Source organism: Podarcis raffonei, chromosome Z (genome assembly GCF_027172205.1).
Source record: "Podarcis raffonei isolate rPodRaf1 chromosome Z, rPodRaf1.pri, whole genome shotgun sequence".
In the NCBI taxonomy this organism is placed as follows: Eukaryota; Metazoa; Chordata; class Lepidosauria; order Squamata; family Lacertidae; genus Podarcis; species Podarcis raffonei.
The window spans coordinates 19506766-19524914 of NC_070621.1; the positions used below are offsets into that span (position 1 = coordinate 19506766).

Sequence of the window (18149 nt, forward strand, 5' to 3'; positions counted from 1 at the left end):
TACACAAAGAGTGTTTTGGGTTTTTTTTATTAGGGTTGGTAAACCTCTGTGTTGTATCTAACCATGTTTTTACTCAGAAATTAATGGAATTGATTTTGCTTGGTGTGCCCTGAGCCTGTCTAATGTTGGATGCAACTCTATATTTTGTGCAGAAGCCATCCTGAAGTTTGGGGTGGCAACTGGGGGAGAGGGCAACATGAACTGGGAGATTCTCAACTGCAGCCATCTCAAGAGCCACCCATCTCAAGGCCATTAAGTTCTAGGTCTGAAATTCCCTAGTGCTACGACCACTGAGGCTGGATCTGTCTGGTGCCTATTGCTCCACTTGTGATAAGGAGACAGATCAGGCTCCAGGTCTCTCCCCTTCTGAGGCCTTTAAGTCTCTTTTTAAGGGATAACTAGAATTCAGACAGCTTGTGTGGCAACCATCTGTAATGCAACAAGGCTAAAATCTGAATTAACAGTTGATGAATTAACTGGAGAGAGAAATGGCCCTTTTTGTGGACATTTTTGAAACTCTAGCATCCCTCTCTTTCAAGGAAAGGAAAAAGGAGTAATTTCCTGCTTCTGTGGTTGCTGAGTAATATAAGCAAACACAGACCTTTGAAAAAAGCAAGTCCCAAATTCATGATTGATTGATTTTTCTTTTATTAGTTACCTACCCTTTGTGGCAAGGTGGGTTACATTTTTTAAAAGTGGTATTTATGTGGGGAGGCTCACCTTAAGAGTGTGTGTGATTTTGGGGGCCCGTGCTTGCATGAGAGCATGGTGTCCAAAAGCGTGCGAGATTGCGGTGCCCCAAAATATGTGTTTTTTAGGTGCCATGTTCTTGCATGGGTCATGTGACTTATGCAGGAGTGCGGCCTGGAAAACACGTGTCTTGTTTTGCGCTGGGACATGTTGGAGGGTATGACAGCACCATTCACGTAACAAAAACTACCACAGATAACAACATTTTCAAAAGTAGGGGGTCCATAACTTGGCTTTTGAAAAACAGGGTCCTCAATGCTTAGCTATGTAATTGGGAACCACTGATCTAGAGGCTCTCAAGATGATCCTTATAATTTCTGAGCGGGCAGTATATAAATCCTTTTATATGTGTTAGTAAATAAAAAATGGGGTTTGCTAATACTTCCCACCAATTTTTAAGCAGCCCTTCCCCAAAAGCTTCAACAAACAGCAGATTTAGATTATATTGTAGAAATTAGAAGCTGTGTGTGTATTTGGGAGGTTATGCATCATTGCAAGTTCAACCAGCCAGCCCAGGAGGTTCCCTTTTAGCCCCTTGCTAGCCAAAGTGATCTCTAGGGTCAGGTCAGGTTGCCGCAAATATGTGGGGGGGGGGAGGGAGAGAACATCAGTGGCAGCTGGACTAGTGAGGCCAAGAGAAACCTTAATGCACACTCCCAGAGGGCCCCCCTCCCCAATTTCCAATTGTTTCACTGGAAAATAAAAGTGTTGTGAGAGGCTTTGAGGGGGGGATATGATAGGATGCTTCCCCCTCCCCTCCCTGGAGTTTCTTTTCTACCTAAACCTTCCAGTCCTCCAGCGGAGGACTTGCAGTCTTTGAGCGAATGTGTCTTTCTGGTTGGGAGTGTCTTGTAAGAAGGGGCTCAGGTCTGAGTAATGGTGCAAAGGGAGGAGTGTGGAGTGGGGGTAGAAAGTGGAAGGCAACTGTCTCTGTGACCTGAAACACTTAGTCTTAATAACTTGCACTGTAGAAGGAAAACAGGTCTCTGTCCCAAGGAGATTCCAGTGGTAATAGACCAGGCTTCCTCCAGCAGTTGCTGGGGGATTGCAAGCAGATTCCAGAGCACATAGTGAAAATGACACAGGGGCATGGGGTGGGGACCATGCTGTAAGGTGGGCTTAGAGCCAGCTCCAGCACTGGTATTGCCCCTGGGTCAGGCTCAGGGTTTTGAGGCAGGCTCCAGGGCAGGCCTGTTTTGTGAAGGGTGTGTGTATGTACACCCCCCCATGTGTGCGTACACCCCCTCCTTTTGTGACACCCTGGCCATTGACCTTATCAGGCAGAAGGAGGGGGTAGTAAAAGGTGGGTGGGGGGTATTTTGCCTTTGCCCTGGTTCCTCCTGTCCTTTGTTCCTTCTCACCCTGAGGAGTTAATGGAGAGCCTCCGCTGCGCCAGCTCTGCAGACTGTTTGGAATACTTTAAATGCTTTGACACTCTGGATGTGCTGGATGGGAGAGGAGGCGGTTTGCAGCTTAATTCATATGCAAAACTGTGCCATAAATCCTGAGCCCTGTCTCAGTTGCTGTGGCACCACTAAGCATTTCATCAGCGCCCCATACAGTATTTCTGCCATCTTTGTTTGCATTGCAGTGACTCATCAAAAGTCTGTCTTGTACCAACACCCTGAGCATTCCTCTGGCACTGATCCTTCTCCCCCCCCCTTCTCCTCCCTTCTCTCTCTCTCTCTCTCTCTCTCTCTCTCTCTCTCTCTCTCTCCTCCTTTTCTTTCGAGCTTCAGTTTGAAACTGGCCTCTGCTTCAGGTCTCTCGTCAAAGGGCTCTATTCATTGCAGAGAATGGCCTGAATGTTAAGCTGCATATCCGGCCCTGTTCATTGAGATGCTGCTTTGCGCTGCTCCTGCTGCTCCTGCTGAGGAGGTTTGACTTAGTCTGAAGCTGAAACTCCTCACAGCAGAAGCAAGGAGGACAGGCAGGAGGGGCTGAGGCGGGAAGGACTGAGGCAGGAGGGGGCACTTCCTCATTGTGACCCCCCCTTCCAAGCAGCCTTTGCTGCTGCACTGGAGAGTTGGGTGCTGAAGAGGGGGGTTGAGGAGACCCTTCCAGAAGCAGGTGCTGTGGATTTCACACCACTTAAGGTATGTTCACATGAGGGGGGCACATCCCTGTGCTGAATGCTTGGGCAATGTGATGCAGCTGCAGAATGGGGCTATCCTAGCTGGCAGCTTTGCAGGGGTGGTTGGAGGTAGTGTGTGTGTGTGTGTGTGTGTGAGAGAGAGAGAGAGAGAGAGAGAGAGAACAGAGCAACCCATTGTGTGGTCACTTTTTTAGGAGCAGTCAGTTTGCAGGGAGGAGAGATCTTTTGGAGTCTAGTTCAAGTAGGTGCTGTTGAAGCAACTCAGAATCGGGACCTCCTGTGTGGAGGGGGTGGACTGTGTATGTGTTTTTGTGGGGGGGGGGGAGAGGTCTTAATTGTTCCTGTGTGCCAAGGAAATGAAGGGAGGCGCCATTGAAGTCATGGGGAGTTTCTCCCTCCCTGCCCTCAACCAGCTAAAAGAGGCATAGATTTTGCTGGTTTAAGAGAATTTGTTGGCGTTTCTCCGCATGCTGCCTGTGTTTTGGTGCATGTGGGTGGGGGGAAAGAGGAGGCATCACTGCCATGACATGACGGTTCCCGGAGGATCCTAAAATAGATCCATGGGCTTTGCTGCATTCTTGATGCAAAGGCGAGAGCCCAGGCAGGTGTCTCCTTTGCATGGAGGTCAACATCTCCCCTCCCCCCGAAATTTAGAAAGGGGGTGCCATAGAGGAATGCCTTTGGGAGTCCAACAGTTGAGAAGAGTTTCAGGAACTGGGGAGCCTGTCCGTATCCTGGGCTGCTGCAGTAGACGGCAGCCCCCAGCCCCTCTCCATTCCCTGCATCCAGCACTTTGAATGATGGTGGGGGCAGAGGGACGGACAGCTGCCCGGCCCTTCCTTGGCTCCTCAGCAGCTCCAATGTGCAGGGAAACTTGGAATAATTATGCGCAGAAGTTGCTGCATTTCTGAAGCGTCCACCCATCTCTCTCTCCCCCCTCCTTTCTCCCAAGTTTCCAGCTGTGTCAGCTTTTTCAGGAGCGTGCGCTGCCTGCCCTGATAGTGCCTGTGTTAGAAATCCCATTCCAATACCTTGTTTGGGGGATCATACCTTTTGTGGCGTGTGTACCCCCACCCCCGAAAAAGGGAAAAATCTTTCAGCAGCATCAGCCTGGATTCAGGTTGGTGGAGTCAATGGAGGCAGTTCTCAGCGCCCACCCCCACCCAAGCTGGAATGGGTAGCCATCTTTGCCTGTGTTTCTCTTGCCCTGGACTGGATGTGTTGCACTGGTGGTACACTGAGGGCTCTGTGGGTGGGGTGTAGTTTTTTTGAACTCTGTTATATTGAGTTTCTTCCTCCCCTTGTTAGGGATGCTCTTCACAGGAGGGGGATTTTCCAAACACTGGCAGAATCCCCCTCCCTGGTACTTCCTGATTCTTGTGTTTCTGCCAGATATCCTCTCTCTTCCTTTCTCTTTTTCACGTGCCTGTTTCCTCTCCTCCCACCCACTCCCCTGCCCCGCCTACAGATGTGCCCTCTCTCAGAAGCCCTGGCCTTGAGCGCGTGAGGCAGCCGCTGAGCCATGTCGCAGATGCTGCACATAGAAATCCCCAACTTTGGGAGCACCGTCCTGGGCTCCCTGAATGAGCAGCGCCTCCTGGGTCTCTACTGCGATGTCTCCATCCTGGTCAAGGGCCAGGCCTTCAAGGCTCACCGGGCTGTCTTGGCAGCCAGCAGCCTCTACTTCCGAGACCTCTTCAGTGGCAACAGCAAGAGCGCCTTCGAGCTGCCGGGCTCCGTGCCGCCCGCCTGCTTCCAGCAGATCCTCTCCTTCTGCTACACCGGCAAGCTGACCATGGCTGCCAGCGAGCAGCTGGTGGTGATGTACACAGCAGGCTTCCTCCAGATCCAGCACATCGTGGAGAAGGGGACAGACCTGATGTTCAAAGTGAGCTCCCCTCACTGCGACTCCCAGACGGCCATGACGGAGGAGCCCTGCTCGGGGCCCCAGAGCCCCTGCCACCCCCTGCAGCCGCCCTCCCTGCCCTATGCTGTGTCGCCTTCCGTGCCCCTTCCACTGCTCACCCGCGTCAAGCATGAGACCTTGGAGCCTGCGAAGCGGTCCTTGGAGTGCAGCCTGCGGGAGGCGGCTGGGGGCAGCTCCTCTGCCAGCGCCCCGCTCAAATTGTCGCGCGTCTCCTACTACGGGGTGCCCAGCCTTGCCACCCTCCTCCCCAGCATCCCGCTGGCTCAGTACTGCCAGGGGGAGCGGACGAGCCCTGGGGCCAACAGCCTCCCCACCACCGACAGTCCCACCTCCTACCACAACGAGGAAGATGAGGACGACGACGAAGCCTATGACACCATGGCGGAGGAGCAGTACGGGCAGATGCACATCAAGTCCACAGGCGGCTATGCAGGTAAAAGCCCCCTTTAGCCTCCGCCACTTTCATTCTCATGGGACCGTAAAATGAGAGGCATCTGCAGTCAGGCAGGTGTTCATTTCCCTGCATTTTAGAAAAGTAGTTCAGTAGGTGGAGTGTCTGATTTGCAAGCAGTTGTTTTGATCCCCAGTTGGCATCTCCAGATAGGGCTGGTGGTAAATCCCCTGCTGGAAACCCTGCACAGCCATCACTGCCAGTCAGTGTTGGTAATACGGAGCTGGGCAGACTGATGTCCTCACTTGGAATAAGGAAGCTTCGCACTGATTTAAGACTTGAAAACTTGAATGGGAACAGTGCTGAATGCAGCTTATTTCCATTTCGGGGTGAGGTCTATTATTTCCTTCCCTCCTGCCAGATATAGGTCTCCAGGCTCTGTGAATTTGCTGACAGGGAAGGCATTTCTTAGTAAGGAGTAGTTCATTTTTCAATAAGATGTTTTCTGGCGGGAGGGACTGGATCTCTACATGTGAATCTGCCGAAGGTGCCATTGTTGTCCCTTTGGTTCCTTGCGGAAAGTAATAAGCTCTTAATTTCTGCAAGCTTATTGATGGTGTCTATTTCCTTATTTGGGGTGTGTGTCTGTCTGCATGTTCAGAGTTTCCTCCTCATTTAATGAAACTGGCAGTGCAGCATTACTCTATGGATCAGTTTCCTTGATGCCGACAGATTTTAAGGGTTGCATATTGAGCATAGCAAGATTGTTGAGCTCTTTTTCTTGGACCATTTTCTGTAGCTTAAGGAGCCTGGAAGCCCAGCCCAGGCAGATGTCTCCTCTCCTTCCCAGGAGAAAGAGGCAAGATGCCTTCAGGCAGGATTGGGAATGAGGTGCTGGCTTTGGAGCTGTGTTGAGGTGCTGTGTTCTAAAACCAAAGAAGGGGTGACAGTGTGACTCTTCAGTCCAGGCCACTATGGGTCAGTGTGGTACTCTTGGGGTCATGAAAGAGCTTGTAGGGCAAGAGACATTTTATGGCCAGCCTGGATGCTCCCCACCGACCCACTGGAGAGACACATTTCTAGCCAAGCCAGCAGGATTTTATAGCCAGAGCCCAGCTAGGTTCTATGTCCATTGATCAGCTAAATTTTGTGGGTGGCTGACAGGGTGCTTGGCTGGCAGCATCTCATGTGCCCAAAGTATGTTAGCTCGGGGGTAGGGGTGTTTTTAATTTTAATTTTAATTCTCACTTTGCAGGTGTTTGAAAAAGCTGGGAGTGTCAAAAATGTCAATGTGCTAATTTGACCAGGCTAAAACTTTCCCTGCCTGTACAGATAGTTTTGGTGCTGAGGAGCAGGTGACTCTCAATTTTAGTATATGTGCTGCCGAAGCGATCACGGAGCAGGTGACTCTCCAGGGTCATCTTGTCCAAAGGTGGACCTCCTTTCCCAGGGAGAAACTGAAATCCATCCTTCAAAGCTCACTCAAAACTTAAAACCCTGAGAGAGTGAAGCCAATCTGGTTCACTCAGAGACAGTGATTCCTTGATGTGAGTCGTATGCCAGGGAAACAACAGCCCACCAGGAGCACCTGGAGCACCTAGTCCAGCCCCCCAACAGGTAGCTCAGCGGGAAGGAACCTGTGGGCAACACCTGCTGCCAGCAGCAGCAGCAGCTCTCCCCACTAGCAGTTCCCAGCCACTGGCATTCAGAGGCCTACCAATTACGCACTTCTTTAAAACATTGATCAGCCAGCCATATTAAAGTTTATTTTGTGCAGTGTTACTTATTTGTTTATTTTGTAACTTTTATATACCGCTTGATTGTCAGAAAAATCCTCAAAGCAGTTTACATAAAGTTTTGCTAGTGTTTTGTGTTCCGTTGCGTGCCATGCACCACCCCATCAGTCCCTTAGGAAATGGCGTCATAAATATTTTTACTTATAAATGAACAATAAATTCTGCCTTCGAGAGTGGAGGTAGAACATAACCAGTGTGGCTTGGCTGTAACCATTGGGCCTACTTCCCCAACCCTCTTGTCAGGATCTATTCACATTTCCCACTGCTGCCTCTCCAGAACAGGGGTCATTTGCAGTGGCTGCTTCTGCTTGGCTTCTTGGCCCAAGAGAAAGCGGGGTTCCTGCAGCCTCAGCCATTTGAGATACCCTTACAATCCCTTACAATCCTGGGTAGCTTTTTCATGCCTCCCTCCTTCTCCCCAAGGGCCTCAAGAGAAGCCGGAGCCGGTGCCCCTGGAGAGCCGCTCTTGTGTCCTCATCAGGCGGGACTTGGTTGCCCTCCCTGCCAGCCTTATCAGCCAGATTGGGTATCGCTGCCACCCAAAACTCTACTCAGAAGGAGATCCTGGAGAAAAACTTGAACTCGTGGCAGGTAAGGACCACAGGGGCAGGTTTTCCTTTATGCTTATGGACTTGTTGCAGTAACATGGCTTAAAAATTGTAAAAATTGTAGAACTCTTGCAATTATTTGTTTCATTAACAAGGGATCTTTTAATTTCTGCTTGATTTGGTGGTTTTTTTTAATTTAAAAATCAAATAAATTTAGAAAAGATAAATTGCAGTGAACCAAAATGTAGAAAATTTTGCTTATAAAATTAATCTGACCTAAATTTATTTTGTTTATAAAATTACTTTGTTATTTATGGTAATATTGTAAATGCGATATCTATTTAAGTAGAGTCCCCCCCTTTCTTGTCTTTCACTTCTGAGAACAAATCTAACTTCCTTGGATTCTTATTTCATTTACTTTACATTGTATCTGTGAAAGCTGTGATGTGGTCTTACATTTTTCTAAGCTTTGTTTATGAAATGGACTGGCCACCTTGGTGTCCACCTTCCCTGAGCAACTTCTCAGTATTTAGGTGTGAAGGGAGTTTTAGATAAGAGACCCCAAAGAGCTAATCCAGAGCATTTCCCCCTTGTCAGGCCTTCAGTGGGGGGAAGAAAGGTTGCCTCCCTGAGAGAGCAGGGGCTAGAGGTGGGCAGGGCCAGGGCGCCCTCACCTGGCAGGAAGAGAATGTGCCTTTACTGCTGGCCATTCCAGTAAAGAGTGAAAAGGCCGGATCTTTTGCTGGGGGTGGTGATCCTGAGGGATCTGAGGACCCTCCCTTGGGTTGCCACGCTCAGGTCACAGACAACTCCTTTTCCTGCTGCCCAGGTCACTTCTCTGGGGTATGTCAAAAGTCTTTGATGCTTCAAGATGATCTGAGTCAGTATTAACTGCTTGCATGTTTGTGTCCTGTTGTACACCTTGCAGAGCAGAGCTGGGGGTGTGACTTCTGGACCTCTTACTTGCTGTCTCCTGCATTGCTGGAAGTTGGACATGATGACCCTTGGGGTCCCTTTCAACTCCACAATTTTATGATTCTCTCTCTCCACCCAGGCTCCGGTGTTTACATCACTCGGGGGCAGCTGATGAACTGCCACCTGTGTGCAGGTGTGAAGCACAAAGTTCTCCTGCGGCGCCTGCTGGCCACGTTCTTTGACAGGTAGGACACAAAGGAAGGGCCCGTCCTCCTAGCTCCTCTTGACCCAGCCAGCTTCTGAGCTGCTGCCAGGGAGCCAAGTTTGGAGGGAGCAGGAGCTTTAAGTGATGGAAGGGAGGGAAATTACCCATCACATTTTGCTTAATGGGAATTAAAAGTGTTTTTAATTTGTCTGTCAATGGAGGCCACATGTTTCCTAGCAGAAAACATAAATATGAGGGCGTGGGATTGTGTCCAGTGTTAGTCCTGTTCAGAGTAGACCCACTGAAGTTAGCAGACATGACTAGCTTAAGTTTGTTCATTTCAGCAAGCCTACTCTGGTTAGAGCCCTTCGTGTCTGTCTTTGCCAATTATCAGAAATGGCTAAACCCTGCCCTGGGGACACTACACTGCAACACAAAGGGAAACCAGATTAAGATTAACAACCATGCTGGGTGGAATTTGTGTGTGTGTGTAGATCCTGTGCATTTGCACATGTAAGAGTCTGAGGTGGCTGTACTCAGCGCTGGCATGAAACCTTCAGGAGGTTGGCTAGAGGGGAAAAACAGCCCTCGGGCAGAGAATGTTTTAGCTCCCGCTGGGAGCGGGGAGATCTGGGACCATCAGCATATGGATCCGCAGGTCGAGGGCAGACAGACCACTTTCATTTTGCTGTTCTTTGAAGGAGGTGCAGTGTACACAAATGCTCGTAGGTATAATAAGACATCACAGAGCCTAAATTGGACACTGCCTGTCAATACATTTGGAAATACACATGGTAACAGATTTTGTCCCTTATCCTAGAATCACAGAATGAGATGCAGACGATTCTTCAAATAACTGGTGTGAGCATAAATATGTATGTTTAATAATTCCTTTAAATGGGCTGACGAGTCCACTGGCAAGTGAAAATTCTCTTGCCTCTTCTTAGCAACTAATATTTGCACTACCTACAAAGAAATAGCTTCCAGAAGTTCTTGAAACTGCATGTCTCTGTAGGTCTATGGATTTGGTTTCTTTTGACTAAGAAATGGACATGTAGGTTGATGTCTCCGTTGTGCTTTTCTCCCCCCTGAAAAGCTGAAACTTTGGGGGGTTTATCCAGTGTAAGTAATTTGGAATTGTGTTCAGTATTTATAATACTATGAAATACCATTTTTAAAATTTTGTTCTTTGGCCATGGTGAAGATTCCTTAATTTCTGCTGATTTACAGAGTGAGCCTCAACAAGCCACAACTGATTGGTTTGTATTATCTCCTGTATGAGATTTTTTCTTGGGGGGTGTACCTCTTTGGGCTTCTGCTTCTCCCTCTCTTCTCCCCCCACCCATTCCTCCATGGAAGCTCCTTCAAGGTCTGCTGCCTGAAATGGGCTCTTTCCCATGCTTTGGATCCCAGCTGTGGGTTTTCTTTGAATGTGCTCTTGAGATTCTGCTTCCCACTCCTTCCCGGGACAGGAACACACTGGCCAACAGCTGCGGAACTGGGATTCGGTCTTCCACAAGTGATCCCAGCAGGAAGCCACTGGACAGCCGGGTCCTTAATGCTGTGAAACGTAAGTGTGGAGAGGAGAAGGAGCCTCTGAGGGTAGATGGAGAGCTATTCAGTTTATTTTACATCTTCATTTAGTTGTGACTCCTGCCTTACAGGAGGTTGGACTAGAAGACCTATGGGTCCTCTACAATACTGTAATCTACAATTATAATTAAGAGATTCTTGCTCTACCGACTGAGCTACTCTATTATTCTAAGAGGTCTGGATTCAAATGCTCCTTCTAAAAAGACACCAAAGCTTTAAAATCCTGCATTTTGGCGTCAGAACCCTGTTTACTGCCTTTTTGAAAAACTTTTTTTATTAAAGATTTTATTGGGTTACAAAGGTACATACATTATCTCTGTTTTCAGATCATAAAGTCCTTTCTACAGGGCAGTTCTATTCAATGTGAGACAGTAATGTTGTAGACAGTATAAGGTTGGGGGAGAAGAGGGGGGGGGAATGTTTACTGCCGTTTGTGTGTGCTAACAAAGTTTGTTTTTAAGTCAGGGCATGAGAGGGAAGATCTTTGAGTCATGGGAAGATCTTTGAGAGGGAAGATCTTTGAGTCTGTGGCCACAGCAGATTTTCTCTCTACTAAGCTATTTTGTGGCAGCCCCAATTGGTTGAGCTCCTCCTGTTTCATGAAATGCTCATTGTCTCATGACAGCAATGTGGAAAGAAGCCCCAAACAGGGGACCCTCCTTAGAATGTTGTCCCTGGTTGAAAGGGCAGGCAGAGAGGGGTGTCAGGGAATTTGGACACTGGCGGAGCCAGGCCAAGCCATGTTGGCTGAAAAAAGACTACTGAAAGGTCATGAGCCAGAAGGGGCCAATTGGAAATTCACTTGGGAGGGTGGTGCTGGGAGGCAGAAATTTGCACATCAACTGTATCCTCAAGGCAACTTGCAAGAATTAAATAGTTCCACTAGCAAATTAAAATGCAGCAGCATAAATCTGATAAGGACAAATGAGACCAGATGCATGCAGAGCCAAAGCAGAGGGTATGCTCTAAAGAGTGTGTGCAGTTTTGCTTCGGAAGGTGAGGAGCCTGCCTGGGCTTCTTTAAAAAGAAGGGGAAATTCTGCCACATGAAACTTCTACCACTACAGGTTTATGTCCTTCTGTGCAGCTCTTGAAGGACTTGGAGACTCTCTCAAGGTCTGGACTTGGGAAATCAAGGCCTGAAAAGCAGGGTAGGGTTAGGGTTCGTGACTCTGGCAGCTGCATGACTGGGAGAATTGGCTCTGAAAGGGGGATGAGGAGAGGGAGGCCTTGAGTTGAGCAATGCCAGAGAGGCTCTCAATAAGTACAAGTTGTTTGTCATCCGCAGAGGCTGGGTCTGGTTTTCTCTGTGCTTGCTTGCTAGTTTCCTACCAGCCGGGTGAGGTGTGATTCAAGCTGTTGAATGCAAATCTGGAAGCATTCAATCTTTCTTTCTTAAAATAGTGAATAATTCACTGTCTACTATGGGACCTTCCAGCACTGTCTCCTTATCTGTGCTGGATGTTACGAATCTTGTAAAGGCGCCTTTATGCAATCTGTAATTTTACGGCCATTGTTCCTGATGCTGAAAAAAAAATGTTAAAACTCTTCCTCTGTTGTAGCTAAAACACCCCCTTCTCTTTGCAGTGTATTGCCAGAATTTTGCCCCAAGTTTCAAGGAGAGTGAGATGAACGTCATCGCAGCTGACATGTGCACTAATGCCCGCCGGGTGCGGAAGCGGTGGCTGCCGAAGATCAAATCCATGTTGCCGGAGGGTATGGAGATGTATCGCTCCGTCATGGGCTCCACTACCAGCAGTATCTCCCTGGACCCTGAATTCCAGCCTTCCGCTGCTCAGATGTTCGAACAGCGGATCTATGCGGAGCGGAGGGGGGATTCTGGAACCATTGTGGCACTGAGAACTAACACGGTCACTGTGGATCAGAGCAACAGATCCAGCCAGCTGTTTGAGCCGAATGAGCAGGGGGAGGGAGCCAGTTCTGTCATCCAGGAGTCTGCTGGCCCAGAAGCAATGGCTTTGGAGAGCCACAGCACCACACCGCCTTTCGAGCAGGGCCCATCTGGGTCCACTAGCCGGCCGGAGACTCCGGCAAGACGACCGGAAGGCCCCTACGGAGGAGGAGGAGGAGGGACTTTGTGAAAGAGCCAGGATCATGCTGGGCTTGACCAACGAGGGATCTCTAATACTAAAGCTGCTTGCATGCATTATTAATACAGAAAAAAGAGAAATGTGATCAAACCATTTACCTACTGAACTGCTACTGTTGCCTGAGAAAAATGTGATTTTTATTCTGCTTGTGTTTAAGATGGATGAAGGAAATATCACATTCGTTATACTGTAAGCAACTCTAGGCCTAAGGCAACTTACTTACGGAAAACGGAAATGAAACAAACCCCAGGCTCCTTTAAAATCAAAAATCCCGAGGTTTGTCTAGAAGGCAGTAGGATTTTGTTTCAAAAGAGCTAAGCGATATTCCTCTCCCCCATTCATCCTCCTCCTCCTCCACCACCATCCTCAGCCCTCCTCTTCCTCTTCCTCCTCCTTGTGATGGGGCATGTACAGAGAGGGGAGGGGGCAAGGAGCTGATGGAGGATGAGGAGGAGGCCTTGCTGGGGTTGGCTGCTGTAGGGTGAGGTTTTGGTTTGGTTGCTGCACAATTCCATTGCTTGGACCTTTTGTTTGACTTGTGGACAGGGAGGATTTTTTTCAGGCACAATCCACTAGGAGTATATCCTGTGCAGGTACTGTTGGGACGAAGGGACATTTTTGCCTGGAAACTCCACCGGTGGCCAGTGCTCAGGATATTTGCTGGATGGAAAGCCTTAATTGCCCTTTTTCTTCCCTTGATGGTGGCCCCTGCCTGGTAGTGGCACCAGGGCACCACACTTTCCTTTGTGTCTCCCTCAGGCAATGGCTTCCCCGAGAGTTTCTTTTCTTTTTTTCTTTTTTTTCTTTTTTTTTTTTGGAAAGTGAGCGCAGGGCTCTTTCTGGCACAGCAACACCCTTCGGCTTCTGAAATGATTTGAATCAGGTTGGGCACATGACACCATTTGTGGGTGTCATGGATTTCGTCCTGAGGAGTATTGTGTTTGTGTGGGTGTGTGGCTGCACAAAACATTCCAGAATGACTCCCATGATACTATTTGGCCTGCTCTTAGATACAGGGGCATCTTTGAGCTTCATTTTGTTTAATGCTGAAATTTTGCTGGCAGAGATGGTGAAAGGCAAAAGCTGCTTGGGCTGGGCAGAGGTGCCCCCCAGGGGGCTAATACTGAGGGCCTCACTCTATCCTGATGCATCTCATGGGACCGGGGAGGGAGGTTATTGTTAGCATTGAGTGGTGTGTTGATGGAGGTGGAATATGGTAAGGCTCTACTGGGCCAGAGTGTGGGCTGCAGTTGCTGTTCTTGGCATTTCTGAAGGCATTTCTGAAGGAGCAGACAGGGAAGAGAAAAGAGATCAGAGGGAGAGGTGAGAAGGGAGTCACTAACTTGAGAGTTTTGTGGCACACTTGGCCAGAATGGATGTCTTTGGTGGCTGTCCAACCCTACCCCAAACCCTATTGTTCCTTTTTTAGGATCTGTATTTTCCTATTTGATCCCACTCTTTTTTTTTTTTTTTTTGAGAAGGCTCATGTAAAATATGAGAACAAGTTTTTCAGTTCTGATGGCTTGAGCTGCTTTGTCTGGTAGGGTGTTTCTTAGAGGGGTACAGCTCAACTTTCACATCTGAAAGGTGTTGGGTGCAGAGCGAACTTTGGCCAAAGGAGAACCAGCATGTGTGCAAGAGGCAGAGCAGGTTGGAGTGGGATCTGGGCTGGGGAAGCAGGCAGGCAGCCTAGCTTGCTTTTTGGGTGGTTGTGTGTCAGGGGGAGAGCAGCCTCATTTTTGCTGCACTCAGCACCTCCCCCTAATATATGTCGGACAGGCGTGGCAGAGGAGAGAGTAGGGGGAAGCCACCATGGCCCAACTGGGCTATTTCATAAATGGAAGGGCAAAGAGGCCCCTTCTCTGGTCTCTGGTTGGATGGCCGTTGCAGGGGGTTGCCTAGATTACCCTTGGGGGCCCCTTTCCTCTCCACAGTTCTATAAGGGAAAGGTGCTTTTGCTCTGGGATCTGCCCCTTTTCCAACTCCAAAATGGGTCCTTGGCAGCCATCCCCTTAGGCGTTCTAGAATGGTTTATCCCAAGATTCAGTCACCTTGATTGAAACACAGGAGTTACTGGAAGGCCCCCACCTGGTAACGTGAGAGGAGATGCTTCACCATGAAGGGTGTGCTGCTTAGGAATCTCTCCCCATTCCTAGCCCAAACCCTCCTTGATGTAAGGGTTTGTCTCTGCTTTTCTAGGCAGGATCCCTGTGTGGGTTTCTGGGAAGGGACCACAAAGAGCAGGCTCTTGAGGGGGGAGGGGAGACAGACTGAGTTTGGGGGGATTTTTCAGGTGCAGAAAGCTCAGGACAGTGGGAGCTTCTGAGAGCTCTGCAATGGGTACTTTCTGAGCTCCAGGTAAGGCTCTGCGCTGGAGCCACTGGCACGAGGTGTTGCGGGGGGGGGTATACTCTCTTCCTGGGGGTTCCTCCCTTTGCCATGTGACCATGGAGGCTTTGGAGGGAGTCCTTGCCTTTGGCCAATATTTGAAACTTCATTCTGGGCCCTGAAAGAAAAAAAACTGTGGTCCCTGATCTGTACCAGTGCCACCCCACAAAGGATTAAAACCAGCTGAGCACTGGTGAAGTGGATGGGTGAGGCCTTGAGGAGGGGGAGAAGCACCAGGAGGCTGAGCCAATGTGTCTCCAGGCTTTTTCTGGCCTGGGATGCCTCTGTAGCTGCAGCTCAATCAGGCCATTGGCCTATATAGTCCATTCTAACCTCACAGTGCTCAACCAGTTGCCTTTTACAGGAAACTCGCAAGCACTGCCTTAGTACAAGAGCAGCCCTTTCCCCTCACGCAGTTTCAAGCAACTAGTAGTTGGCATGGTACTCCCACAGGTCCTTGCTACCCTTGCCCTGTGTGCCATAGGGAAGGTAAGGCAAGGCAAGGCTTCATCTGGGATCTGGCATGAAGCCCTGGCAGTTGACTCCACACCTTCAAGGGCCTAATTCTGCATTTGCAGGTGAATGAGAACTTTGTTATCAGAGTGAGCAGTCGAGTAATGATCTGCCCTAGATGGTCCAGTGAGTAGGGGCAGCTCTGTGGGCAGTGACCCCCCCCTTCTGTATCTTTCCCTGAGTCAGTGGTAAAGGGGGATTGGGTCCATGAAATATGATGGTATCAAACTGAAAGGATTACTGCCTTTCTTACCTTGGGTCATTTCCTCTTCCAATTGGATACCCTACCCAAAATAATGGTGGTACAAAGTGCATCCAGGAGCTGTTCCACCTGCCCCTGGCCCCATGATGAAATGACCAGAACATAAAGAAAATACTTGAATGGCTTAGAAAAGAATCTGAAGAGAGTGTCGCATTGCACAGTTAAGATATATTTTTATACCGAGCACAATTTCATGTACATTTTTATTTGGGGTTTCTTTGTTTGTTTTTACTTTCTAGTAAAAGAGAGAGAGAGAGAGCTTTAGGTAAACTTGAAAAAAATGTGAATGGTTTGTTTTTGGGGAGGGGGGCCTTCCTTGTCTTCTTGATGAGGATGAGCATTTGCACTAAACCAGATCCGCATGTGGAGGCTTAAGGGCAGATTTCCAAGACGTATCTGTGGATCGTGATTGTCTCCTCCCTGGTGGGAAGGAAGAATGTCGCAAAATAAAAGAATGTAAAGTGAGAATGAAGCCCAGAATGATCGGGATTTCCTGAGTGCCTTAGCCCTTTTTGGATCACTTGTTTTCCATGCGGAGGGGACAGAGAGGGGGGGAAATGCCAGATCAGAAGGAATGCCCCCCGCCCCGATTTCCCCCTCTTTGTTTACAATAATGCTAGAAATGTCACGAGAGTGTCTGGGAGTTGCTTTCTGACTGTGATGATGCATAATGTGAAATGGAAACGGCATCCCTCTAGATCTTAAAAATAAAAATGGAAGCAGAAGTATTTATGGTATGTCTGCACCTCTATTCTTAATGCTTGACTGTTAGCAATATTACATGTGTATATTATATATATATATATATATAAAAAGTTATATCAAGCACCTTTTTAAAGAGAGAGAAAACCGAGTGAATTTAGTGGTTGCCACATCATAGTATAAGAATTGAACCAACATTCCCACCCCCTCCTTTTCTGCAATGGAAACATCCCCAGATTGCAGTTGCTTTGTAAATTAGCCTGGCTTCTCCAAGGTTTCTTTACCTAACCCTTGCTCAGAAGTGTGCAATTCCAGGGTTTTTTTTTTTCACTCTAAACCAAAATTTGGAGCCAAAAACAAGACTCGGATTTTTTTTTTCCAGAAATCTGATCTCATTGCAAAGGTGAGACCATGTTAAGCCATAAGTCCTGTCCTTTTGTCTGCTCTGAGACTTCCCTGACAGTTATTCTCTTCTTGCTCCAACTGAAATGGCCACTAATTCAACCCTCAAGTTGCCAGAGATGTTTGGCTGTTCCCCACTTTTTCTTACCTGTCCTGGGAATCCAGTTTGGAAATGGGTTTTGCTTAATTGAAGAAATTCTTCTTTCTCATTTTAATTAAGTGCTGGAAAGCATCCTGGCTAGAAAGTTTAGCTTTTTTTGTAGGATGCTGATTTGCCAGGGTGGATAAAAGGTTGTGACTGTTTTCTCACCTGGTGTGGCAACCTTTCCTGGTACTTCCCATCACTGAGGAATTGGGACCCTCTTGGTGACTTCTCTTTCCTGCATCTTCTTCCTTGCAGCATTACATGCAAAGAGAAAAAGCAAATTGGTGCCATCCCCACCTGACAGGGCAGGAGACGGGGGGGAGTCCTAAAAAGGGCACAGCCGTTTGGGCATGGTGCTCTCCGGGGGAAAGGTGCCCGGGGGAGACGGGCTGCTTTACATGTAATCATCTTTGCCTGAGAAGAAGCCCTCTCTGTGATGTTGTCTTCCCTGAGCAGCAGAGTTTCCACAGCTGTCCAAATGATGCAGCCTGTGATATGTGCTGTGCATTTTGACCATATCTCCTGTGGCCATTAAGGGATCCCTAACCAGTCTTAAAGGGCCAGGCCTTTCAGTGTCACTGTTACAGTGCTGCTGTGGCTGCCCATGAAGGGTTGTGGTCAATTCACTGGGTGCCCACCTTGGAGCAAGGCAATCTGTGCCTCTGCCAAAGCTGGCATGAGAGGAGGGAAAGAGGGATCCCATGTGTTGTCCTTGCTGAAGAACTTACAATCTTCTGTTTCTTCCAAACGTCCTTTTTGCACTTTTATGTCTGAGGTGGAGGGGAGGGAGCCCAACCTTGCAATACTATTTTTAAGACTCAAAAATGATAAAGTCATAGCTAAGCAAGAAAATGTATAAATATGTTTAACTTGAACCTTTGGATTGCACTTGATTCAGATTGTGTGCAGATCCTTTTGAACTGCCTGAGAGAAAAGTCTTAAGAGAGCAAAAGGGTTTCTCTTGGAGTCTTTATCAAGAGTACCCAGTAGTACTGTAACTCATGACTGTTAAAAATAAATGAAAAGTTAAAAATCCCAGCGCTAATAGGGGAGATTTTGAAGTGCTTTGGAGTTGTTTCAGCCACGCAAAGTTTTGTTTATTCTCTTTGTTATTTATGTGCCATCCCTCAGCTTGAGACTGTTACAGCCATGGCTAACACTATAGATTCAGAACAGTGTCAGGTGGCTGGGCGGGGGCGGGGGCAACGTGGGGGAGTGGCTTCAAGATGTCTCTTCTTCACAAGCCCCCTTCCAAGAGTTCAAAGTATGGTTGTAGCGCTTTTCATATAATGAAAAATCCATGGAAAAATGTGATCATTAATGATGAAAATGCTTTGTAAAATTCACATTTACAAAATAATAAAGTAAATAAAACCATGTGTCTCTTGTTTCTGCTGCCCTGCTCCC

The 18149-nt window shown here is 48.2% G+C and overlaps 1 protein-coding gene and 1 long non-coding RNA gene across 6 annotated transcripts in view; one reads left to right on the forward strand and one right to left on the reverse strand.

Annotated features, from left to right (window-relative positions):
- NACC2 (NACC family member 2) overlaps nucleotides 1-13811 on the forward strand; it is a 55592-nt gene extending 41781 nt beyond the window's left edge. For 4 of the 5 annotated variants that reach the window (XM_053373392.1, XM_053373396.1, XM_053373394.1 and 1 more), the window contains exons 2-6: nucleotides 4314-5205; nucleotides 7383-7550; nucleotides 8562-8667; nucleotides 10100-10197; nucleotides 11807-13811. In XM_053373392.1, coding sequence (XP_053229367.1) covers nucleotides 4368-5205; nucleotides 7383-7550; nucleotides 8562-8667; nucleotides 10100-10197; nucleotides 11807-12321 — 1725 coding nt within the window. In that variant the 5' untranslated portion in view covers nucleotides 4314-4367 and the 3' untranslated portion in view covers nucleotides 12322-13811. Of the gene's footprint in view, nucleotides 1-2446; nucleotides 2847-4313; nucleotides 5206-7382; nucleotides 7551-8561; nucleotides 8668-10099; nucleotides 10198-11806 lie in introns of those variants that run through there. The other variant, XM_053373393.1, reaches the window with a different exon arrangement.
- LOC128406230 (uncharacterized) lies at nucleotides 13787-18149 on the reverse strand. Its single transcript, XR_008328446.1, has 2 exons — nucleotides 15262-18149; nucleotides 13787-15032 (listed from the first exon to the last, which is right to left on the reverse strand). It is a non-coding gene; the product is annotated as an uncharacterized LOC128406230 (long non-coding RNA).